Here is a 24,022-nt window from a genome sequence, read left to right as displayed (position 1 = left end):
GAAAATCTTCTATTACACTGTCTCATACATTCATCTCTTTGAAGTGTTTTTTCTGTTTAAATCCTGATTCAATTAGGACATTAGGCCTGTCACTTGTTTGAAACACTGCAGAGATGAAGAGTTAGTGGCCACTGGCAGCCCATATCCAGTTGGATTAAACACACTGAAAGACCAGAGGTTTGTGAGTGATAATTTATTGACATAAATTTCCACTACACACCCAGCTTATTTCTAGATATCTCGCCAAATAATCGCCAATAATCCCCCCCTTAAACCTCTTTGATTCAGTTTGAGGCCGATTTGGAAAACCACTGGAAACTGAGACGGGCCTCATGGATGTACTGCTTATCCTCTCCTGTTTAACTGACCTCCCTCTGTGTTCCATTTGTGTTCCATTTACCTCGGAGGGCGGAAGTTGGAGCTGGGAATGACGTCACACCTGAGCGCTCCAGTTACAGTAGTCGGAAAACAAGATGGACACCTACATGAAAGCTCTTGCGTTGTGTGAATACAACTTGGTGGAAACTTGGTGTGTTCAATGTTTAAATCTTTTCAGTTTTTTAAAAAAATCTCGATATCAGCTAATATTATTGCCATAATGTTAAACTAAATTTAGGCTATTTAAGTTACACAAATTGTAAATTGAACAGATAACTTGAATCAACTCGTGAGTTTTTTTTACTAGAATTATTTATAGTAAATATTTCAAGGCAGAAATTTATAAAAAATATTCAAAGTTTTAAGTGTTTAACACAAATGTAGGTAAAAGATACACTATTAATTACAGTTTGCTAAGATGGTGTTTGGCTATTGTTTTTAGCCGTTGTTAGCACGACATTGGCTTTTAGTTCCCATATAACACATGAAAAACTTCAATTTCGCTGTAACAGCATTTCAACATATGTATGTGGTAAAATACTGTCTGTATGACCGATATATTGCCACAAAAACTAATCAGAAGAGCTGATAAACAGAATATTACAGGAGCTTCTAATTAGTGTTTACACACAGGGCGGCCATCTTGGTAACTCAACTTGAGGGTAGTTAGGACTTCGGGGGGTGGTCCAACTTCTGACTACCTCCAGGTCATTAAGGTGGGTTTCACTATACTGTGGTAGACTTCCTTTAAATTGCTCCTGAGTGACATGAGTGACAAAAACCACCTTTCAAAAACCACTTCCTGTCTCCTTGCCAAATCAAGAAAGGTAGTGCGTGACTGGGGAATGCCTGCACTCACAACAGCAGTTAACCAAGGCTGGTTTTCTCACCCACAAAGCAGCATGTTCCAGCCAGGTAGGCACCATGTTGAGTAAGTAAGGTTAACAGCACCCACCTTTTCCACTTTAGCCTCCGCTTTCTGCTTAGCTGACTCATACTAAACCTCTTCAGAGCCAAAACGAAAAAATATATAGTGCTGAATTGTGTGACATTTGTTCCATGCATGCACCTCTACATACCAGCCTGTAGGGAAAACATAATTGGGATCCAGTTTGGTCACAAATATGAATCCAACGTCATCCGCAATACTGAAGGGCTGTGTATCCTTCACTAGAATAAGAATTAGGTTGTGATAAAAATGTGAATGCAATGTTGTAGAACGATCAGGACAATGTAAATGATCACAAAAACAATGTAAACCATTCAAGAACAGCCGTTAGCCCAGGATGATAAATATTGTTTCTTTATTTATATACTCTACGTGTACCCAGACCATGAAAAATCCACCCTTAAACAATCATCACCAACTTTAAACATCATGTGAAACCAGACGCGGAAGGAAGAGGGGGGGGGGCCCACGGGCGCAGGCCAGACTAGGACCGCCCCTGTGTGGGAGGGTCGGGGAGCGCCCCACTGAACGCCAATGCGGTTTTCAGGGAGGGCTGAACGGTAAAGCGTGAAGAGAGACCGAGTATAGACAGGTCCGTTGTGTTTTTAATATACAGGATAATAGAATAGAATCCCTTTGCCCCGGTCACCGAGCTGTAGACATGGCCCCCTCCTCCTCCCTGTGCGCCCTGGCTCTGCTGCTGCTGCTTCCGCCGCTGCGAGGTAAGCTTTTTACGCCGTGCTCCCCTCCTGGAAAGCCCCATGCCCCGGCCTGAAAATAAAAGGCTGAGCGAGTGCGCTCTGTCTCTGTGCGCCGAGGCAGGTGCAGCCCGAATCCCGTTATCCCACAAAAATAAGATCCTGATGTTAACCAGCTGTGGTGATATTACAGATGATAATATAAAAGTACAAAATATTGCATTAAAAAATGTACAAATCATATTTTATGTTTGTTATCGATACAACCCTGGTGTTATAATCTGTAGCCACACCCAGTAGCGCATGTGTTGCCTGTACTGTGATAAGTATTTTGTGACTTCTATGCTGCTGGCGTCCGTCCTGTGCCACCGAGGCCACTGCCACAGCCCCACGGCACCTGCATGTTTAGTGGACTGGTGAAATAAGTGAAATTAGGCCATAGGTGTAGCGGTGACCTACATTCCCCACGTAGCCAAATCCGAGCGAAGGTTTCATTCATTTGAAAAACGGAAAAAAAGATTTGAAAGTGAAAGCTGATATATATATATATATATTTTATCTTGAACTGAAGAAATGTTTACAATATTTGGAATGATTTCTCAGAATATGCACCAGTTTATCCACGTGAATGTGATTTACAGGAAGAGTTTAGCCACAAAAGTCTCCCAGCAGAACGTTAAATTGTCACAAGATGGTTAACATCGGACGATATATCGTCACACTAATGAAATGAAACGATATTATCGCCAACATTATTAATTTGATTCCGTTTATTCCGCTAATGTAATGATAATAAAGCATAATAATCCAAGTACACCCATTCAAAAGTAATAACATTTTATTTCTCAAGAGTATTTAACATTGTAATCAGCATGTCAAGAACATTTATACAGAGAGTAAAATAAGTGTTGAACACATCACAATGTCTCATAGTGAACACATTTCTAAAGGTGCTATTGACATGACATTTTCACCAGGTGTTGGTAATTTAATACTTTGTACAAAAGCCTTTGTTGGTAATGAAGCTTCAAGACGCCTCCTGTCTGGAGAAACTAGTCACATGCATTGCTCAGGTGTGATTTTGGCCCGTTCTTCCACACAAACAGTCTTTAAATCTTGAAGGTTTCATGGGCCTTTCTATCAACTCTGATTTTTAGTTCTTTCCAAAGATTTCCATTTAGATTCAAGTCAGGTGATTGGCTGGGCCGTAGCAGCTTTATTTTCTTTCTCTCAAGCCAGCTGAGAGTTTCCTTGGCTCTGCGTTTGGGATCATTGTCTTGCTGAAATGTTCACCCTTGTTTCATCTTCATCATTCTGGCAGATGGCAGCAGATTTTTCTCAAGAACGTCTTGGTAGAGTTTTCCATTCATCATCCCTTCAGTTATATGAAGTTTGTCAGCACCATATGCAGAAAAACAGCCCCACACCGTAATGTTCCCACCTCCAAACTTCACTGTCAGTGTGGTGTTTTTGGGATGATGTGCAGTGCATTTTGTCCTCCAAACACGGAGTGTGTCATGGCATCCAAAGAGTTCAAGTTTGCTCTCATCTGACCAGACTATGTTCTCCCAGTATTTAACAGGCTTGTCCAAATGTTGTGCATCAAACTTTAAATAAGCTTCAACATGCTTTTTCTTCAGAAATGGAGTCTTGTGTGGTGAGCGTGCATACAGGCCATGGCCGTTGAGTGCTTATTGTTTTCTCTGAAACAATTATACCTGCCAATTCCAGGTCTTTCTGAAACTGTCCATTAAGTGGTCCTTGGCTCTTTTGATAATCCTTCTCACTCCTTTGTCAGAAATCTTGCGAGGAGCACCTGGTCATCGCCGGTTTATGGTCGAATGATGTTCTTTCGGCTTCCAGATTATGGCCCCAGCAGTGCTCACTGGAACGTTCAGAAGTTTAGAAATCCTTCTGTAACCAATGCTATCAGAATGTTTTGCAACAATAAGGTTGTGAAGGTCTTGAGAGAGTTCTGTGCTTTTACCCATCATGAGATGTTCCTTGTGTGACACCTCGGTTTATCGGCCATCAGTTTGGACTGATCCAGCTGATATTCATTTGCACTGACAAGGAGCAGGATGACTTCCTGATCACTGATAGGTTTCAGCTGGTGTCTTTTCATACCTTTTTCCACTTCCCTTTCTGCATGTGTTCAATACCTTTTCCCTCTGTTATTTTACATTAATACACATTAAAACTTCATTTCTGAACTTACCACCACCTGTTGAAAATTTCATGTCAGTAGCACCTTTAGAATTATGTTTACTATGAAAAATTGTGATGTGTTCAATACTTATTTTACCCCCTGTATATCCCAAATAAATATAATCATTGAAATCATTCCTTTTATTCTTACAAATTTTTACCGACGTTACCTTGCTCTCTACTCCTGGCGACAAGGCTCAGTTGCTGATAGTGGCTCCGCCCCAACAAAATGCGAAACCATTATTTGCTTGGTGTTTATTTGCATGTTTATTATTTGTAAACCGACTATTTTTTCTAGCATTATACAAAACATGAAAATAAAACAAAAAATGGAATACTATACTGTTGCAAAGGGCTGCCTAGTAACAAGTTAAATAAAATATTCTAAAATAAAGAATATATATATATATATATAAAGTGTGTAGCGGCAGGTAGAAAATAAACACATAATCACAAAAGTAGGTTACTGTCTAACTTTATTAGAATAATCTGATGACTGATGACATTCTCTGATTCTCCTGTCCTCTCCTGTCTCCTCTGTAGTCGTGTCTCAGGAGTTCGACCTGGGTGATGCTCTGGATGATGTCAGTAAGTATAACGAAAACCCTGTCCACCTGTTTCCAACTCAGCATCCGAGAGTAACACCTCAGCCTTTTCATGTTAATCTGTTCGTAACCCAACTGGAGTCTGAATCTGAGTCTCTGTTGTGGTGGTTGGGGCAAATAAATTTAAGTCAGGAAGAAATCAAACTGGACGAGTAGCACGCAAATGTATTATTAGACGAGAAACTGTGCAGACTATGATATAAAACACAAATCTCCTTCTCTTACAAAATCTGTGATGGGAGATATTTTTAAGTCAGATATGTTGGAAGTATTTCTTCAGAATGTATCTATTAATGATCAATATCTAAACTTTTCACTGTCAACTCAACCAAATCTAACAGTTTCTCTGTTCTCTACACAAGAAACCACCACCAAAGCTCCAGCTCCTAAGGTCACTGTGGGCCCCAAGGTCCCAGCTAAACCCCAACCTAAGCCAGGTTTGTGTTTATTTCCTGCTATTGTGCTGAAAGAACAGGTCGTTATTCAAAGCAAAGTTCATATTAGAATCATGTCCTTATTTCTGAATCAATTAGATTTACCCCTCTCTCACCCCTAATGCTTTGCATTAATGTCCATCATTTATCTTTTGACCCCTGTAGATGATGGTGGCTTTGACCTGGCCGATGCGTTGGACCCCAACAATGACATCGGCAGCAAGGACAAGGACAAGAGGCCGGGAGGTGAGTCGGCAGATGATGGAATTAAAAACCACTGAAGTTAAAAAATAGTCTAAACTAGGTTGGGGTTATGGCTTTTGTAAATATGGGTTATTGCACAGAAGGAATTTATCCAACCAGCTGACTCAGAGTGTCTGACACTCACAGTGAGGAGTTGTACAGATTGATGGCCTCAGGCTGGAATGACTTCCTGTGTCACTCTGTAGTGAAAGAACTCCAGCGCCATGGAGTGGGTTGGACACATTTTCCAAGATGGCTTCCATTTAATGAAGCGTTATCCTGTCTGACACCACCATCAGAGGCTCCAGCTTCACTCCCACTATGTCACCAGTGGTGGATCAGTCTGATCAGTCTGTGGTGTTTGCTACCCTTAAGGGACCAACAGCATAGAAGATAATGAGTGACAGCATTACTAACGTCAGGTAGATTTCACCTGATAAAAAATACTTCTTATCAAAATGTATTGAAGTACAACAGTACATAGTGACTTGAAGTACTTTTCTTTTCTAATCTACTATAAAATGTTTATAAAACAGCTCATATTAAATGGCTCTAAAATTAGTGAAAATTTAAATAATGGAGTTAGGAATTGGATTTTTTTTTCCCCATACAGCAGATGTGCACCAAGTATAGTGACAACATTGAGGAAGAAGTGTGACATAAATTATTCCTAATAAATGTAGTTTTACTTGGCATATCAGCGCAATTTAGAATCTGGTCTATAGTTTAAACTTAGCACTTTCTACAAAAGTTGAAACGAAGACTCAGTGACGCTGCATCTCATGCCCCTTTCACATGGATCCTGGGTCGGGCCGTAATTTTTAAGACCTGGGTCGACTCACCTTTGGTGGTCTTTCACATCGTCAATTTTTTCCTTCCTCTCATACATCAGTGAATAAAAAGCCCTTCAGAGATTGGTCTTTATGGGAGTAGCCCAAAACTTTGCTCTGTTTTTGAGCTGCTCACAGCCCTGGAGCTTCTACAACGATACAGTCTGCCAGGCCGTCCAGTGACAAAATTCAGAATGTGAATGCAGATACATCAACGTCAGAGCGGGTTGACACTGCATTCCTGTTCACATCGAAGCCAAGCCGATAATAAAATCTCGAGTTGATTGCCGGATCCCTTTTACAGAATGGAGCTCAGAATCAGACCTAAATCTTAATCTGACTGGTTAGAGACAATTATTACAAATTACCAAAGGTCCTCAGGCTAAACTAGGCTACAGGTAGCCACATGATGTCACTGTGCTAACTCACAGCTGTTAATTACATGGTGGTGGAAATGCAAACAGAAAATACATTTTTGATCTGTCTGCGTCCTAAATCCAGTAATCCATAATCTGTGTCTCTTCACAGGTCAATTTACCGACAGCGATCTCGCTGACGTGGGTAACGACAACACCTACAAACCCGACAAGGGCAAAGGTAGCGTCTTTACACAAAATGTAAAAATAAATAAAATAATGATGTCACCTCGTCCTCAGGGAATGGAGCAGCTCTTATTTTTGTACGCTCTTATTTCCCACAGGAGGGGGTCCGAGGGGTGACAGCGACCAGATCAACCAGTACGACGACAACAGCGGTGGGTTTCATCGCTTCATAAAAGCATCTCTGTCTTTTTGTGGCTGCCTGGCACGACATGTGTGAACCTGGACCCGTTTGTGTTTCCAGAGACGACAGCTGAGGTGGGAACCATTGCGGGGATTATGAGTGCGGTTGCCATGGCGCTGGTGGGTGCAATCACCAGCTACATATCGTACCAGAAGAAGAAGCTGTGCTTCAGTATACAGCGTAAGTAATACAGTACTGAAACTACAGAGTAGAGGAAGTTACACCCATCTGGCGTAACATTATGACCATAATGTAATATTGTGTTCCTGGTTCCTCCAGAAGAGTTGGACTCATCGGATAATGGACATGAGTCTTCTGAATGTTATTAGTGGGGTCCCATGGGTTGAGGGGAGGGGCCTCTATGGGGTGGGGATGTCTGGTCTGGTCTAGGTGGATGTTACATGTCTAAGTAACATCCACATGAATGAATGTCAGATCCAAACTTTCCCAGCAGAACCTTAAATTGTCACAAGATGGTGATAATGTTGTGGCTGATCGGTCTACGCAGTTATACCCATGTTTCCTGAGGGCAAGGTGATCGGGGAAGTACCTCAGCCATCTTTGTGTAGTTGTTATTTGACACTATAGAAACAGGATGTGACACCTACTGTTACCATGACAACCAATAAGGCCAGTGAGAGTAGAACCAGGGGACCAGTGGGGATGGATTTGCAAAGACATTAATGTTTTTTCTTTTTTTTTCAGTAAAAGTATCTGCTGTTCCTAATTTGACCCTTGCACTGAATCAGGAAGAGTTTTACCGACATATTGACAGCAGGTGGCAGCAATGTGCAAAATGTGCAAAAAAAAAAAAGTACTTTTTGATTCTTGAAGGATAATTCATTATATATATATATTATATACCAAAAGGATACATCAGGAGCTGTTGTTATTTATAGGTTATTATTCATTATCTCGGCCCCCTTTAGATCAAACTGTGCTGTTTGAGGCCTCTGAACTATAACATTTTTGAAATTAATTTGCTGTTACTCAATAAACTGTTGTGTTCAAACAGAGACTCTGAACACGGACATGACGAAGGCCGAGAACCTTGAAGGGGTGGTGGCCACAGAACCACAAGGTAAACACTTCTCTGCTACATACATCCTACTCTCTGCTGCTGTTCTGTTATTCTACTATTAAAAATACTTCCTTTTGAGTATCGGTGCTATATTGTGTAATAGCAATACATCAAGAACTTTTACTGCTCATTTATATCTTGTTGTGGACTGAATAGACTGTAAATAAGTATGGATGGAGGAACAGCTCCTCTAACGTGAATCCAAAGCGAGTAGAGCTCCCCCTGTTAGTGGGTGGGACTTGAGCCTAAGAATAAAACACTAAAATACATATTAATTAGGGATGGTTTTTGTCATTTCAGGTACTTAATATAATGTTTATGCATATTAAAGTGTCAGTTTTTTAGATGGGTTTCTTTTAGTTTGTTATTTGACGCTATAGAAACAGGATATGACATAGAGGCGACCACCAGTTGCCATGCCAACCACCACGTAAAGCAGTTCCGTGAGACCGTGAGAGTTCAGAAAAGTTCAGTGTATAATACAACATTTCGTTGTAGCTGGTGGAGGTAGAGCAGAGTGTAGTGTTAATTAAATGAAAACGAGTGAGTCTGGAGGAGGTGTGGGTGGGGCATCGATATCTGACTGTACTGACCAGGCCACACCCCCATTTGGATAAAAACAAACCACTGGTGGTAAATACAAATACTTTCGCAGTCACTGTTTATTCTGCATTAGCTAGCAGTCGTCAGCCGGAAAATGGGTGAAATGGCTACCATTGGTCAGTCAGACACATCAGTAATTGTCTTGTCTAGAGACGATTGGTGATGTTACAAAGAAAAACTTGAAGAAAAAAATTTGTATGTATAGACTGAAGAGAAGTGGTCCTAAAACCGAGCCCAGAGGAACCCCACATGTAATATTTGCAGGTGTGAAGGAGGAGGAGGAGCTAACAATGGAAACAGTGAATTGTCTGTTTGAAATGTGGGAGCAGAGCCAATCAAGGGCAGGACTGGAGACGTCAACCCAATAAAGTGTTTGCTGAACACATACACATAGCGACTATCAGGCTTTATCCACCTGTCTTATGGCCTGAAGGCATAAATTTCTTTGGTTTTTATCCCACTCTCTTGAGAAAATCTCAGAGTTTTATCTTTTAAATTCTCTTTTGTTTTCACCCAAAAGGGGGCGTGGCCTAAAAATGGCATCAGTTTGGCCAGTGAGCAGAAGTGGAGACACGTTGTCCATATTTATATACAGTCTATGCAGGTCTGGATTATGATAACTATTGGTGCTTTAGTGTTTTTTGTGTGTTTTTTTGCTGATTTTCGTTGCTTTTATTGTCATTTTGTGTTGTGCTTTGCTTTACCCGTTGCTTATTTGTTAAAGTCACGTATGCTTTTGTCTCTGCAGCCCAACAAACCCTCCTAGAGCCTCCCAACGCTGAGCCTCCTGTCGATGAGAAAGCCGTGTAACGCACACTATTCACCCGTGCACACCTTCCACCCTCCCTCACGCAAATACACAAACACACACAGCAACCCTGAAATCTGATTGGACGCTCAGATCTTAGAGGGAGTCGTTTAGCAGGATCAAACTTTGGATGAGACGTCTTAGTTAGTCGACAGAAATCTAATGGTGACTTGCATGTTGTCGCCCCGAGAAGGTAAATGTGTAGAAAAATAACACAAATACAAAAAAAGACAGATTGTTTAAGTTTAAACAAGGAAAAATGTGAATCACTGCACGGGATTCTACACCTGCCTCTATCATCTACACTGAATTTCTTTCGACCCTTCATAAGTGTTATATGTACATAGTATTTTATTGTTAGTTTGGGGACCACTAACAGTGTTAGTTTACAGTTAGAGGGTTGTCTTTCATTTTTTAAAGTCGACGCCGACTAGTCTCTGATGATAATAAACCCAGTAGAAAGTAATAAATATATATTCTTCACCTGAATATATACAGTAAGAGCTCATGTGCTACATACTGTATGTATAGCCTGTATTAAAACAGGCTGCAACAATCAGTAGAGTTTAATAGAGTGGTATTTCTTTTTTCCTTTTTACTGTGAGCTTGTAGTTACAGTTGTGGTACTTTGCTGTGTTGAAAAGACAAAAAAAAGAAATACAAATAAATGAATAAATAAAGTTAATACTCTTGTATGTTGCGGAGAGAGAACCCCATCTGGGCACAGGTATGTTTTGGTAATTGCATTTTCAGTTCAGAAAAAAATTTAAATTAAGTTTAAAGGTATTTTTCTTTATCAGGGTTGAGAAAAAAAAAAAACTTTAAAAAACAGGCGATTTCCTTTTACATTTACGTGTCATTTTACAAGTAAGAGCACGGCTGAGGACGACACTGTGTTTCTGGAAAGAAAGCCCACATATATGACTTCTGTGTGGTTTCCATAGACTAGTCCAGACTTAAGTGTCTTTGGAATCGTACTGTGATTTTTGACGTTATCGCAAAACAAAACTTCTCTGCAGCATATCAGAGTAATGTTAGCTAGTAGCTAACTATTCCCTGATTATATGCAGTTATTTTTAGTTTTTACCTGAAATATGCAGCTTAGTTTTTCTGCTGTCGTGTCAGCTTCACTGAGACTCTTTTATTGTTTTTTCAAAAAACAATGTCCATCAACTCCTGCTACACAGAGCAATCCTCATACGTGCTCTTACTTTGAAAACGACAACTTCCGGTTGCACAATATAACAATGTTTCTGTCTCCTAGGGATTTTATTTTCTGTTTATAGAAGAATTAAAATTTTTGATTTTTAAAATATTTTTTTTGTTTGTTTTTCTATATATTATTCTGAACTGAAAATTCATACACAGACCATATGTAGCTGCCCTGGGTTCATAGAGAGTCGTTTGTTGTAAATTAAACCCGGTTTTAGGTGGATTTACTCACTAGATCTCATTATAGTAGTAGTAGTAGTAGTAATTTCAAGCAAAGCAGATAAACTACAGTCATGAGCTTTCACAATTAATAACTTATTTCTCTTCAATAGAATACTGCATGTGTTTTTTACATTTTTTTGTAACTGATTCTCTGTCCAGCTATTTGCTCAGAAATCTAAACTGGAGCCGTGGAAGGTGACAGACCTTTGTAGCTTCTTGCTGTCGTGATCCGTCGTGTAAACGCTCAACACCCGTATAGGAAGTTTGATACTGATTCCACTTATTAATCCTGCAAAATGTGACGTTTGTATGTATTTTATTAATTGTGCATATTGTGCTTATTCAATAGTCCTTTAAAGTCCCGGGACTTTTCCCCCCAAAAAGAGCTTTAACATCAGCACTGCAGGTGTTCACTGTGGGATGTAACATGCATCGCTTTATTTGGATTCAGAAGGGAGAATATGGCGCATATTTAAAATAACGTGTGTTGTTTTGTTTCCACTTGCCTTTAAGGACTATTTGTAAAATGATTGTAGCCTGGAGGAGCGTCATATTTCTCTTAAAGGACTGGGTGTTTATAGTGTGATACAGTAGGAACTCAGTTAAAGCTAAGACTTCACAGCATGTCAATCTTGGAGGGATCTTCTTTTAATTTTTTTGCACTTCAAGACTCACGGACAGAAACAGAAAAGGCTGATTTGGTGTCGTTGACAGAAAGAAAAGTCACTTTCTAATGACAATCTGTTATAATCTGCCCCGTTTCCATTTTAGTTCCCAAGATACAATGCAATCATGACTACACAATGGGTAGGACAATCAAACTAACATGTTATATTTCCTAAACATACTGACTTAAACTGTTATTTTAAATGTAAATGTGAACTTAATGTTTTTTTAAATATGTAATTTTTTGTAAATCATTGTTCAGATTGCTCCATAAACCGATTCCTTTCACAGAAACACAACAACCGTAAGCTTAGTTGTGAATCTTTTTTTTTTTTTACTTCCTGAGACCCCGTGTCCTCATGTGGGGACATTAAGCTTTAGCTTTTAATGCAGCTTATTCTGCTCCATTTAAACCCATTGTTGTCATTAGTGGACGCTTTACTCTGCCATCTAGTGGTAGCAAAGGTTAAAACTTATTTATTTATGATTATTAACGTTTGTAGTTTGATATGACGAGCAAAATTAACAAATTTTATCAACAGCAACGAGCTACAATGTTGCTAATTAGCAACTACTACAGTTACTAATTACTGATGTGTACTACTCGATTGAGTACGTTGGGACTTAGTTGTTCACAATTCTGGTTTTGCTCAGCCATGTTCAGGTATTATCATAAACATTTTTATATTTTGTTTCATATTGGTAACTTTATTATGAAATACATAATGAAATAATCCCAGTGTCCATATATGAGGACATTGTTTTTGTCCACAACTGCTACTTCCTGTTCAAAGATGACGCTTAGTTTTTATACTTAGGTCCTACTAATCCCAAATATCTTGGAGAAATTAAAAATGCAGACCAAGCTCGGGTCTCAGGAGGTCAAAGATCTCTTTCTTTTTGGATCCCTCACAGACATTTAAAGGCACTAGTACTGTTGCATTTCTTTGCCCTCTATCTGAAGTTACCTTTTTCCCATGTTGGGGGAATGTTGGTGTCAGAACACATGCTGCTGATGAACTGCTGCAATGTCGTGGTTTTAACCTCACAGCTTTAGCCCTAGAAGAAGTACTCCACTGTTATCCACCATAAGTGATATTACACAGCTTGTGTTGACGTGAGTGTTGACGGGGAAATATTATGTGAAAATACTGAAATGATGCGAAAGTTGCAGTTCTTCTGGATGTGTCTGGATCCCGAATATCTTATCAGAAAGGGAGTATCAGAATGTTTTAGAGGATTAGTTAAAGACCAGAAGGTTCTCCTTAGTATTTCCGCCTATAGGTCCTGGTAGTCTTTGAAATGGACACCAGTGAGAAGATGTACGTTTAAACCGTGCCCTTAGCAGCTGTAGGCACCTTCGAGGTCTTAAATAGCGCGCTGACGAGTGCTTTTTGAAAGTTGTGACCCCTGTACCTTGTAGTTCGAGTTGTCTTTGTGCCAGTAGCAGTGAATGGTGACTTATTTACCGAAGCCTTGTTCATACTCTTCTTCAACGCCTCTTTTTTACGCTCTTTTGCCGAGGCTCCTCGACTTTCCTAATAACGTAGCTTTTGTAGATAGCTAACTGCTTCCCGGTTAGCTTGTGGTGCAGGCCTCAGCGATAGCACGGCTCAAAATATGTAGCGATATGCGACGAAGCGGATTCAACTGTTCTCACAGCGCGGCCTGAAACATACATAAAACGTACATACATGTAGCTAGCTAGCTAAGCACGGGTGCACCTTTGTTGTGTGTTTCAAGACTTAAGCAAGGGGAATGTAAACAAACAGAAAGTTTTATGATGTCAGAGTTGGTTTTGTCATGGCTCTAAAAGTGCCACAAATCCTCTCAAAGTTAATTAAATTAAATTAAAAATCGGTAAAACCAAAAAAGAGTAGTGTATATACTAAAGGGTGCAAAGGAATCTGCAGACGCACCCTTTAGCTAATATCCTACACAATTTAAAAATATCCTTTGCTGTGAGTTTCTCGATGACCCGATGAAGTCGTACCATATACTACGAGCACTGCTGAAGCCTAAACCTTTCTACACTTTATAGAATTTGCCTTGTGCTGCTTTTTTTTTTTGGCTTTTTCTACCTATTTCATTCAAATGTAGCGGAGCCGAACCACATCCAGGAGTGGACTGGTTGTGTCTGTTGTGCCGGGAGGCAGTCGCAAGTAATTTGTTTGCAGTTCCAGTTTAGTTCTTGACTTTAAAGTGACTTGGTTCCTCAGGTCAGAGAGACCGATGCATCTAAAGTTGAGGAATTATTTGCTATGATCCAAGTCAACCGCCTCCCGTGGCCATCGAGCTGCGTAAAGACAGTCTTTCTGGTTGATCCCCATGTTTTCACGTCACATTGCCACTTTTCTTGGCCAACGATCCAAAGACTGATCTGACATGTGAAGCTACTCGTCACATTCACACTCTGTACTCCAGCCTAACGCTACGTTACACAAACACATCTGATGCATGCTTTTCTCTATATATACTGTATCTTTAACCTTTGAACTCAGTCTAACGCCTTAAAGAGTGATCACTGCTTTCTTGTCTGAATGATAACTCTGTTGTTACAAATGTGAACAAAATAAATAAAACATTTACAAACCAGAGGACCAGACTGGAGTTTCTTTTTGTGTTCTGCTTTATTTTAAAAGTGAATATGATCATCAGGGCAGTGCACTTGTTAGATGAACACATGTTTGTATGAAACAAAAGAAGAATCATAACGCTGTAAAAACTTTCCAGTGAAGACAGAATATAATCTTCATGCCTTTCATACCTCAATGAGCCAAAGCTGTTTTCTAACTGTATGTTAGAGCAAAGAGAGACTGATCCATGCAGAAATTGTGATGTTTCTTAATCCTCTATCATTCCTATCCATAAAAATAGATTTTAATTATAATTACTTTTATTTTAATATAGTTAAAGTTGAAGACAAGTCTCTGTTAAAACATGTGTAATTCACTTGATCAAGGTCCATGTTCATTCTCTGAAGGTTCATTTAAGGCACTGTGGGACCATAACCTTCATATCCAAACACTAGTGGGCGCTGTGTCTTTTTATTCTTCTTTCACTTTCAACAAATTTCAACTGAAAGTCGTACACTGTTACACCTTAAAATAGAGGCTGGTTTGTTGTATTTTCTCATTTAAAGTAAACATTTCTATAAACACTCAAAATCTTTTTTATTGTTTTTATTTACTGACGTATACTGACGGTTTTCTTTCTTCTTCCAGTTTTTACCAATCATTCTAAACTCATCTTATCTCTACAATCTTATCTTTAAAATCGTTGTATATGGCTGTAAACACATTTAATAAAGCTGTAAAGTTGGACTTTGTAACATGGGGATTTGATCCCTTTTGAAGCCTCAGTTGGCCACTCTATGAACTATAGCATTTATTTTATGGAAATAGTTCAGTTTTTGTTTTTTTGTTTTTTGTTAAATAATAACAAGAATGATAATAAGGATAGACTGCCATTTAAAGGGTCTTTCAAAGTATTAACTTTTTTGGAGTATGAAACAGGTCTAAAGTTGTTTATGAGATTTATGAAAAAAAAGTAGAGAAAAATACTGATGTATGAGGATTTCATGATGCATTCGTTATGTGTGTACATTTTTGCCACAGAGGTGTCCAGAAGGCAGCACATTTGAGGAGGGCATAAAGGTTAAATGTGGCGACATCTGCTGGATAAAAGTATACATAGCATTCACATGAAACGGCAAATGGAAGGTGGCATTTTGGCACTTGCGTTTTTCTTTGAATTGCAAAATGAAAAATAAAAAAGTGAACATGATTTCAAGAAAATAATAATATGCTTGTGTGGTTGTGCCTTCATACAATACTGTATGTTCTAGATATATGCTTCTGGGTGAAATGCTTGTGCAACCAGGGACTTTGGTGACAGTGGTTGTAGAAAATGCTTGTGAAACTGGGAAGGAGGTTTGGGTGGTTCAAAGATTTTTATTTAAAATCAGGATCGTTTCAGCTGACTTGGCCTTTAGTCTGTTCTTCTTTTGGTTGTCACCTCTCCAGCTTTGGTGAAAACCCTTTCACAAGGCACAGAGGCTGCAGGCTTGTCTAAGTATTGTTAGGAGAGCTGGTACAGGTTTGGATAAATGGTTGCTCTTAAATGCCAGCATTTCAAAGGGTCTTCTCCTCTGGAGAGGTAGGACTCAGACTAATACCACTGAACCTCTTCTGTTGCTTCGGCCGTAGCATTTTAGGCTCTCTGAGTTACACCTGCAAGAAATCAGAAGAGAAGAAGGTGAAATCTACTGTAGGTGATTTTTATACAAACTAATGCAAACAACCAGAAGTCCCCACAGGTTGTCAGGGTCAACCTCTCCTGTTGAGGGACCAGGGGCTTCCTCCATCGTAGACTGTGAAAAAAAAAAATATAAAAAGGGCGATAATGACGGTGAAGACAAAGCTCAGTCCTAAATTACTAAGAAATACAGAAATTAATTCATTATTTATTTATTTTTTAGTATTATTAATATTCTTGTTATTTTTTTATTGTGATCCTCTTGTCTTCTCGGAAACAATCTCCTCCACAGTGAATGGAGCCGCGTTATTATAAGGGCTACTCGTCTTGTTATAGTCCCGTGTTACGGGTGTTGCCCTATCATGGGTGTCTTAACCCGGGACAATAACGCGGCTGAGCGGCTACAAAGAAGGGCCACCCTGGCCTGAACCTAACCAGAGCGGACTCTCCAGGCTTCACTCCAGCATCTCAGCATCAGAACTCGGGTTCCACGCAATCAACTGCTCTTCTAGACACAGAGAAGGATGATCATGGCACGACTTATGCTGGTCTTCGCCATCCTCTTCTGGTGCGTTGGACCGGTTAATAAGGACTCGTCCATTCGTGTCCGAGAGGAGACATCAGCCAAAGAGATCGGAGGCGCCAACCCTCCGCCTTTCTATCGAGCTGCGGTTCAAACCTGTTGGTGTGACCAGATGGAGGAGAACGGAGAGCCCGTGCTTCAGAAGGACTGCTGCTCCAGTGACACCAGGACTGATGGAGACAGACTGTCTGTATCCTCTGAGTGCTGCTCACCTGGAAACTTTTCTCCAACAGTGGAGGAAGCTCAGCTGGAGGTGACTGCTTCTACCTGTGGCGAACAGAAGGAGAAGAAAGTGGCTGGTGTCGTCAGCCCGGCGATCACAACGAGAATATAAATAAAAGAGAACCTTGAAAAGTTCAAACCCATGCAAAGTGCGGTCGACTTTTTATTCCTTTGATTGACTCTGTTCAACTTGATTCTAGTCTTAACGCTCCTGGACCAACAATCATAGGTTGAGGACTGTGTCTGATTTTACCTGGTGGGGAGGAGCTTGTCACAACCTGTGCGTCATAGGCGCAGGGAGTTGTAGTCCTACTCATGGTCTCTGTGCCCTAACTCAAATGTGGTCACCCTAGACTTTGTGTGTTTGTTGCGTGAAATAAAATATCAAACTGGCGACATCTCTAAACCCGATTTCCTCATTTCTTTCGTGCTGCTTTGAATGAATTTCAAACTGATGAATTCAATTATTCGGGTGTTTTCTTATTTGACAGTTAAGTTCCTAACAGTCATGTAACCATCACTACCGTCTGTGTATAGAGACTATGGGTGGACAGGGACCCAGTCCAGAACCTCTGAGTTCACGTCCCTCCCTCAGCAGACAATCAGCAATAAAACTACAAAAATAATCACAATACAATTTTAATTTTAACTGTAGCCTGTTTAGCTCATGACATGTGATAGATTGTGGCATCTCAAGGGATCATCTAAAGACGAAGGAGAAGCTATGATCTGCTGACATGGAGCCGACCTGTCATGGTCAGCCAACTCATTTGGTGACTTTATGTGAAGAAGATAAGAATCATACGGAAGTGTAAAAACTGCAGTTCATAGAGTGGCCACTAGAGGCTCCAAAAGGGAGCAAATCCCCATAGATCCTCATGGTAAAGAGCCCAAATTTACAGCATTATTAAACACGTTTACAGCCTGGTTCAACAATGGTTTTAGTCTCAGTGACTTATTTCACTATTCATGACAACAGTACAGGGGGTGATTTATTTTCTAAATCATTCGTTTATTTTTTATTGAGGTTTAGCTAAGCTAACAGGTAGTGCCGAGTTGGGGTGGCGGGTCTTAGTGTCCAGGCTGCTTTAGCTCCGCCCTAACACAACCACAGAATATCTGAGTGTGGGAGGAGTAAAACTAATCCAACATGGCGACCGCACTGCCCTTTGTGCTTCATGTCTGAGTTTCAGAATCCAATGGGTGACGTGATGTGTTTTTCCAGTATCTTCAGTGAATGTTTTGTGACTCACTGTACAGTCCCCTCCAAAAGTATTGGAACAGGAAGGCAAATTCCCTTGTTTTTGATGAGTATGAGAAAAAAATGAGTTCAGAATGTCAGCTTTTATTTTCTGGTATTTACATCGAGATGTGTTAAACAACTTAGGACATATCACGGTTTGTATTACACCACAGCATTTTTAGGTGAGCAAAAGTAATGGAAGAAATAATCTTTTTGAAAAATGAACATTTTTGAAAATGGACTTCGTGACAAAGTGGGTCAGACCATTTGTCTCATTATTACCATCTTTAGTTTAGTTTAACCATACTTGTTTGTTTCAGCTATGTTCCCATCAGTAATCACCATTTTGCAGATACAGACTATTCCAGGTTTGTTTGTGTTTTGTATTATGTTTGGATATATTTGATAGCTCAACATCTTGGTTAAAATAAACACTTACACATATTTTTAGATTTAGTTATAGTTTATTGATTTACTTCTTGTTAAAATAAGTTATGTTGATATTCAATTGTGTTACCATACTCACCATGTGGCCAGAGTCAAACGAGGGAGTGCGGCGATATTTCCTGCTTTTTCTACTCAGGTGACATGATTGGGGGCAGGTCATTGGACTAGTCCAAATCGGTAAGGGTAAGGGAAATTACTAAAAAGTATTATTTAGGTTTATTTGTTATTATACGAAGGTTTGGTTAAATATGGATCATCGGTAATGCAGATGAAGGTGTTTTACTGTAGTCAGGTCAGAGGTTAGCTTTGTAAATTGTTGTATTAGGAGCCAGTGGAGTCTCCTCCCGTAGTGGTACAGCCAGGGAGGCTGGGTTAGGAGGAGGAGAGGTTATTTAAGCAGAGGCCTTTTGTCTGTCAAGGAGGAAACAGTGTGCTGATCAGGTGTAGCAATTTAAACATGATTTAAGTTGAATTTTATTTAGTTCAACTCAGTTAACTGTTCAGTTACCTTTTCATCTGTTGTATATACTTTTGTTGCTACAACAAAGCTGGAAACACATGTAAATAAACACCTTGCGGTGATTTTTTCTAAACAAACGGCCTTGAATCTGCCTCCTACTTATGCCGCTCTGGTCAGCTTCCTAACACAAAAACATCACCAATCACTGAGCCAAAACACCACCAGACACTATACAACATATACATATACACACGCCAGACAACCAACACTCAGGAGGGCTGGTACCATACACGGACTGATACAGTCATTTGTGTAGAGGCTGTAGAGGAAAGGGCTGAGGACACAACCTTGCAGGGCTCTGGTGTTGGTAATGATGGTTGATGAGGTGACTGTGTCTTTCCTTACAGCTTGCAGTCTGTTGGTGAGGGATGAGGAGTGGAGGGATGTTGAGGTGGCAGAGTTTCTTGATCATCTGGTGGTGTTGTATTGTGTTAAAGGCCGAGCTAAAATCTATGAAGAGGATGGATGTGAAGGTGCCAGGTGATTCCAGATGTTGAAGGAGGGGGTGGAGGAGGCATGCTACAGCATCCTCCGTCCCCCTGCTGGCCCTGTAGGCAAACTGATGTGGATCCAGCAGTGGACTGACTACTGGTAGGATGATGTGTAGGATTAGCTTGTCCAGACAGTTAATGATAATGGACGTAAGTGCAACTGGATGGTAGTGATTTGGTTCAGAGGGTCGTGGTTTCTTGGGTACAGGGATGATGATTGAAGTTTTCCAGATGTTGGGTATGGACTATTGTCTATTGAGTGAAGTGACAGTAGTCCAGTCCTTACGCTTACGCAAACTGCTTTTAATGTGGTAGGTGATCCAGGGTTTGGAGTTGGGGTACTTCCCAACGGTTTTGGTAGGGATAGCATGAGATACAGAAGTTAATGTAATGCGTGATCACTGACACCCTGTGGTCCAACCAAGTGACCTCTGTAGTTGTGTAATAGCGTCCCCCGACCAGAGGGTGGACGTGGACGTGTGGCTTGATGTGTTTCAGTTCTGGCTTGTAGTGCGGTAGCAGGAAAACAACATTGTGATTGGAGTAGCTGAGTGGTGGGTGTGCATGACCGATAAATGCATCAGAAATGTTCCCATAGCATAAGTCCAGCGTGTTGTCTTTCCTTGTGGAAATGTCTACGTACTGGTGGACAGATGGCATGACACAGCTGAGTCTACAGCTGTTGAAATCGCCCAGAATGAACACCGGGGCATCAGGATATTTAGCCATCATGTGACTAGCACCCTCGGCTACCAGCTCCGCTGCTGCTCCAGTGTTGGCACTTGGTGGGATGTAAACACAGCTGATCACGATGGTGAGGAATTCCCTCGGGAGGTGAAACAGGCGCAGCGACAGCGTTAACATGTCCACGTCAGGTGTACACACTGTGCGAAGGACTTGGATGTTTGCGCACCACCGCTTGTTGATAAAGACGCAGATGTTTCCTCCTCTGTCCAGCAGCGTACATTTCGCAGTACAATGGAGGGGGTCTGAAGGGACGCTTTCTCAGCCTGGTGCGTACACCTCCTCGTCTGCCTCTTTTCCTCGGGCAGATTCCTGGAGGGAGATTGACTGCCAGTTTTACGTTGAAGATGATGGAAGAGCGTAGTTGGAGAAGCTCTACCCGGCTGTAGGTGAGTTTTTTATGCCCGCCGACCTCTGGTAGTAGTGCTGAGCAGTTGTTGTTGAGGATCCATAGCAGCATGCATGTAACCCAGAAAGCCCTGTGTCTGATCAGCATCCTGGGTGCTTGGCTGAACAATACCGGACTGAACAGTAACAGTAGACAGACGACAGACAGTACAAAACATCAACTCAAACGGGACGCCGACAGGACGCGTGACAGAGAGTGCCGTTGCAGCAGAGCATGCGCCGTTGACATTCATATCCAAGTCGTCAACACTGATCCTGTAGTATCTTGACTTTACTGAGTCTTGACCCAGATGGAGCTCTAGGCTCCAGGTGTGGTTGACCCTGCCTACATCCAGGAAGTCCAGATGGAAGAAGAGAGAGAGTTTTATATTTGTACTGTCTCCTCTGTGTGTCCATCTTTCTTCAAACCAGGACCAGGAGCTGACAGAGAGTCCTCCTCTCTTCATCCATCGTCCATCAGATCCTTCACTGATCAATGATCAAAGATCAACAACCTGATCAAACTGACTCTTCAGCATCAGAGGAGACGTTTCATCCAGGACCTGGACTCTGCCTGGAAAGGAGGCAGAAGACAGTTAGAGACAAAGAAAGAAAGAAAGAAAGAGAAAGAAAGAAAGAAAGAAAGAAAGAAAGAAAGAAAGAAAGAAAGAAAGAAAGAAAGAAAGAAAGAAAGAAAGAAACCTTTCACTCTGAGATCCACTCTTTTCCATCTCAGTATCTTTCCCTCCTTGTCGTAGACTCTACAGATGTATCCTCCACTGTCTCCATCTGTGGGGTATTTCAGGGTCAGACTGAGGTCTCCAGTTTCCAGCAGGTCTTCATTTGTCTTCGTTCTGTTTCTATAAATCTGGTTCTGTTCTTCAGGATGGTCAGAGCCATTCTCATACACATGGACTACATCACCATCACTGTCTTTCCATTCCACTTTAACATTTTTGGGCAGTTGAGTTGTGGTTCTGAAGGACAGCTGGACAGACTCCACCCCTGAATCCACCTCCACCTGGAGGACTGAGAGGACAACACATCACATCATCAGCTGTAGAAACTAGATTTTCTCTTTTTACCTGGGAACAAACAGAAGCTCTCATTATTCATTAATGCTTCAAATGTTCTTTAGATCAGTTTAGGAGCTAATCTGTGATGATGTATGATTGATGCATCATCATGATCGTGATCTTCAGTACTCACCATGAACATCAATAATTACCCACAATCATTAATAAGGTAAAATAAATTAACCTTCACTGTAATTTTATGATGACTAATCCCAGTCTTAACCCTTGTGTTTGAGAAGACGCATACTATGAAAGGGAAGGTTAGCAGCAAATGTTCCAAACTTAAAAGTGTGAAACAAATTTGCCCCACTTTTAAAGGACCCTGAATCTCCATTTGTTGATCAAGGCAACTATCCATCCTCAGATGGCAGGATAAGAACTTACAACACACCAAAAAGAAAAAGGCTACAAGTAAAGCAAAAAACTAGCTGTAATGAATGTAAAATGGATCTGCAACACCAAAAACTGCTCTACTTTCCTAAAGACATGGTCAGTGATTTGAATGGGAACATTCTAAAAGTTGTGGTTGAAAATGATGTGTCCAAACAACAATTCTAAGTCTTGTTAAACACAGTGAGCTTTCTGAACGCAAATGTGTTTATCAGTGGCCCTGTCCCACTGGTCAGAAGAGGAGAGGAAAAATTCATCATGAAATGTATTTCATCAACAATCTTAACATTTTCTGGGACACAGACACCTTTTTAATTCTGATGAACTAAATTTTTTAAGCCAGGCATGAAACTGTTGATCGCTAACCTATTTCACTTCCTGTGTCATCTGTCTTTCAAACATAGGCTTCAGCAGGAATTTTCTCAGAGGACAGACAAAACACAGCACAGACAAAACTGTGACTTTTGGGAACGAGAGACATCAGTGACCCAACAAGGGGTCTCTACTTGCCTCCAGCCCCCTCATCAGCACCAAAAAGTATGACAGTACACCTTCCCCAAAAAGTATGACAGTACACCTTCTCCATGCTCTTGAACCCCAGACAGGGTGTCATCTTCTACTACTCCCCTCCTCTCCCCACTAGAGTAAGAAATTTAGGTCAATATGTATTGGAAACTGGAATAGGTTGACAGGTTGTATCAAGTGTTGCAGTTCATAAAACAACAGTTAACGATAATGCTTTCATATAGTAACCAGATTCCTACCAGATTTATAGTTGTAGTCTAGACTTTCCCATTGATGGAGATGCTGCCATGTTGTTCTTTATTTCTGTTGGGCATAAACCTTTTATCTCCATATTTCAGTCTGTGTTTTTTTTTCTTTTTCTTTTTTTGCTTGATTTTCATCTTGTGCTGCATGTGACACTCTTGATCACAGTATTCTACTACAGAGACTTGAAAGTGTGACAAGATTACAGGAACTGCACTAGACTGGTTTGAATCATATCTGTCAGACAGATTCCAGTTTGTCCATGTGAACAATTCTTCTATATACACCAAAGTAATCTATGGAGTTCCTCAGGGTTCTGTGCTAGGACCAAATATTATTCACATTATACATGCTTCCCTTTGTCAGAACTGGTGACAGGACTCAAACGCAGACCAGGAGTTAAAGTGATTTTCAGTGAGTTTATTTGAAAACACAGAAATGAGTCGTGGCGTGAGTTGCTGAAGAGTCTGGGCGAGCACATGGATCGGAGCTCCAGGGGTCTCGGTCTGGGCTTGCTGGCAGGTGGATCTGGTTTCAGGCAGAGGGTGTGACGGTGAGCTGATGCGACGATCCGGCGGGGACTGGAAGGTCGGACTGGTCTTTTAGAGGGGAGTTGATTAGGTGACGAGGAACCGGATTGCAGGTGAGATGAGTGAGACACGGGCAGCCAAACCAAAAACACACCAAGCACACAAAAGGAAGCACAAAAGAAAATCCAAAACTACACTCACTCACACACATACAAAGTAGCCAGCTCATGACCGACGGGTCGTGACACCCTTAGGCAATTTTATTAGAAAGGACGGCATAAACTTCCATTGCTAGGCAGATGATACCCAGCTATGTTTATCCATGAAACCAGATGAAACTATGCCTTAAAGACATAAAGGCTTGGATGACATAATCATCAATATGAAAATCTGCATGAAATAACCCCATTCAATGTAAAAATGTCTTACTTTGTTTAGGATATGTCTCCAGCCCAGGCTAACAGTACTTGCCACGCCTGCCTCCACTGGCTCATTATTGTCAGTCACAGACATTGTTTATAGTCTGACCTTCTCGCTCGTGTCTGGGGTGGTGACAATGGCACCAGGGGTCCATCAATTTTGCGCATTTATCATCCTCCACCTTGAGAGGTTCCAGCTTTTTTGTTCTCCATTCTTTCCGTCCA

General features: G+C 40.9%; 1 protein-coding gene across 1 annotated transcript; it reads left to right on the top strand.

Moving 5' to 3' along the window:
• Positions 1 to 1,837: 1,837 nt before the first annotated feature.
• On the top strand, positions 1,838 to 11,848 carry cd99l2 (CD99 molecule-like 2). The gene is made up of 9 exons (XM_047573218.1): positions 1,838 to 2,049; positions 4,777 to 4,821; positions 5,201 to 5,275; positions 5,438 to 5,518; positions 6,874 to 6,942; positions 7,046 to 7,099; positions 7,189 to 7,308; positions 8,144 to 8,209; positions 9,561 to 11,848. The coding sequence occupies exons 1-9, from the start codon at positions 1,989 to 1,991 to the stop codon at positions 9,620 to 9,622; spliced, it is 633 nt and encodes a 210-aa protein (XP_047429174.1). The 5' UTR covers positions 1,838 to 1,988; the 3' UTR covers positions 9,623 to 11,848.
• Positions 11,849 to 24,022: the final 12,174 nt, after the last annotated feature.

Source organism: Mugil cephalus, chromosome 1 (assembly GCF_022458985.1).
Source record: "Mugil cephalus isolate CIBA_MC_2020 chromosome 1, CIBA_Mcephalus_1.1, whole genome shotgun sequence".
Classification (NCBI taxonomy): Eukaryota; Metazoa; Chordata; class Actinopteri; order Mugiliformes; family Mugilidae; genus Mugil; species Mugil cephalus.
The sequence above is the reverse complement of the archived record's forward strand: the minus strand, read 5'-3'. Positions and strand labels throughout refer to the sequence as shown.

Coding starts and splice junctions, on each gene's coding strand:
- cd99l2 (XM_047573218.1), top strand. CDS start 1,989: ATGGCCCCCTCCTCCTCCCTGTGCGCCCTGGCTCTGCTGCTGCTGCTT. Junction 4,822..5,200: donor TGATGCTCTGGATGATGTCA/GTAAGTATAACG, acceptor TCTCTACACAAG/AAACCACCACCAAAGCTCCA. Junction 7,309..8,143: donor GCTGTGCTTCAGTATACAGC/GTAAGTAATACA, acceptor GTGTTCAAACAG/AGACTCTGAACACGGACATG.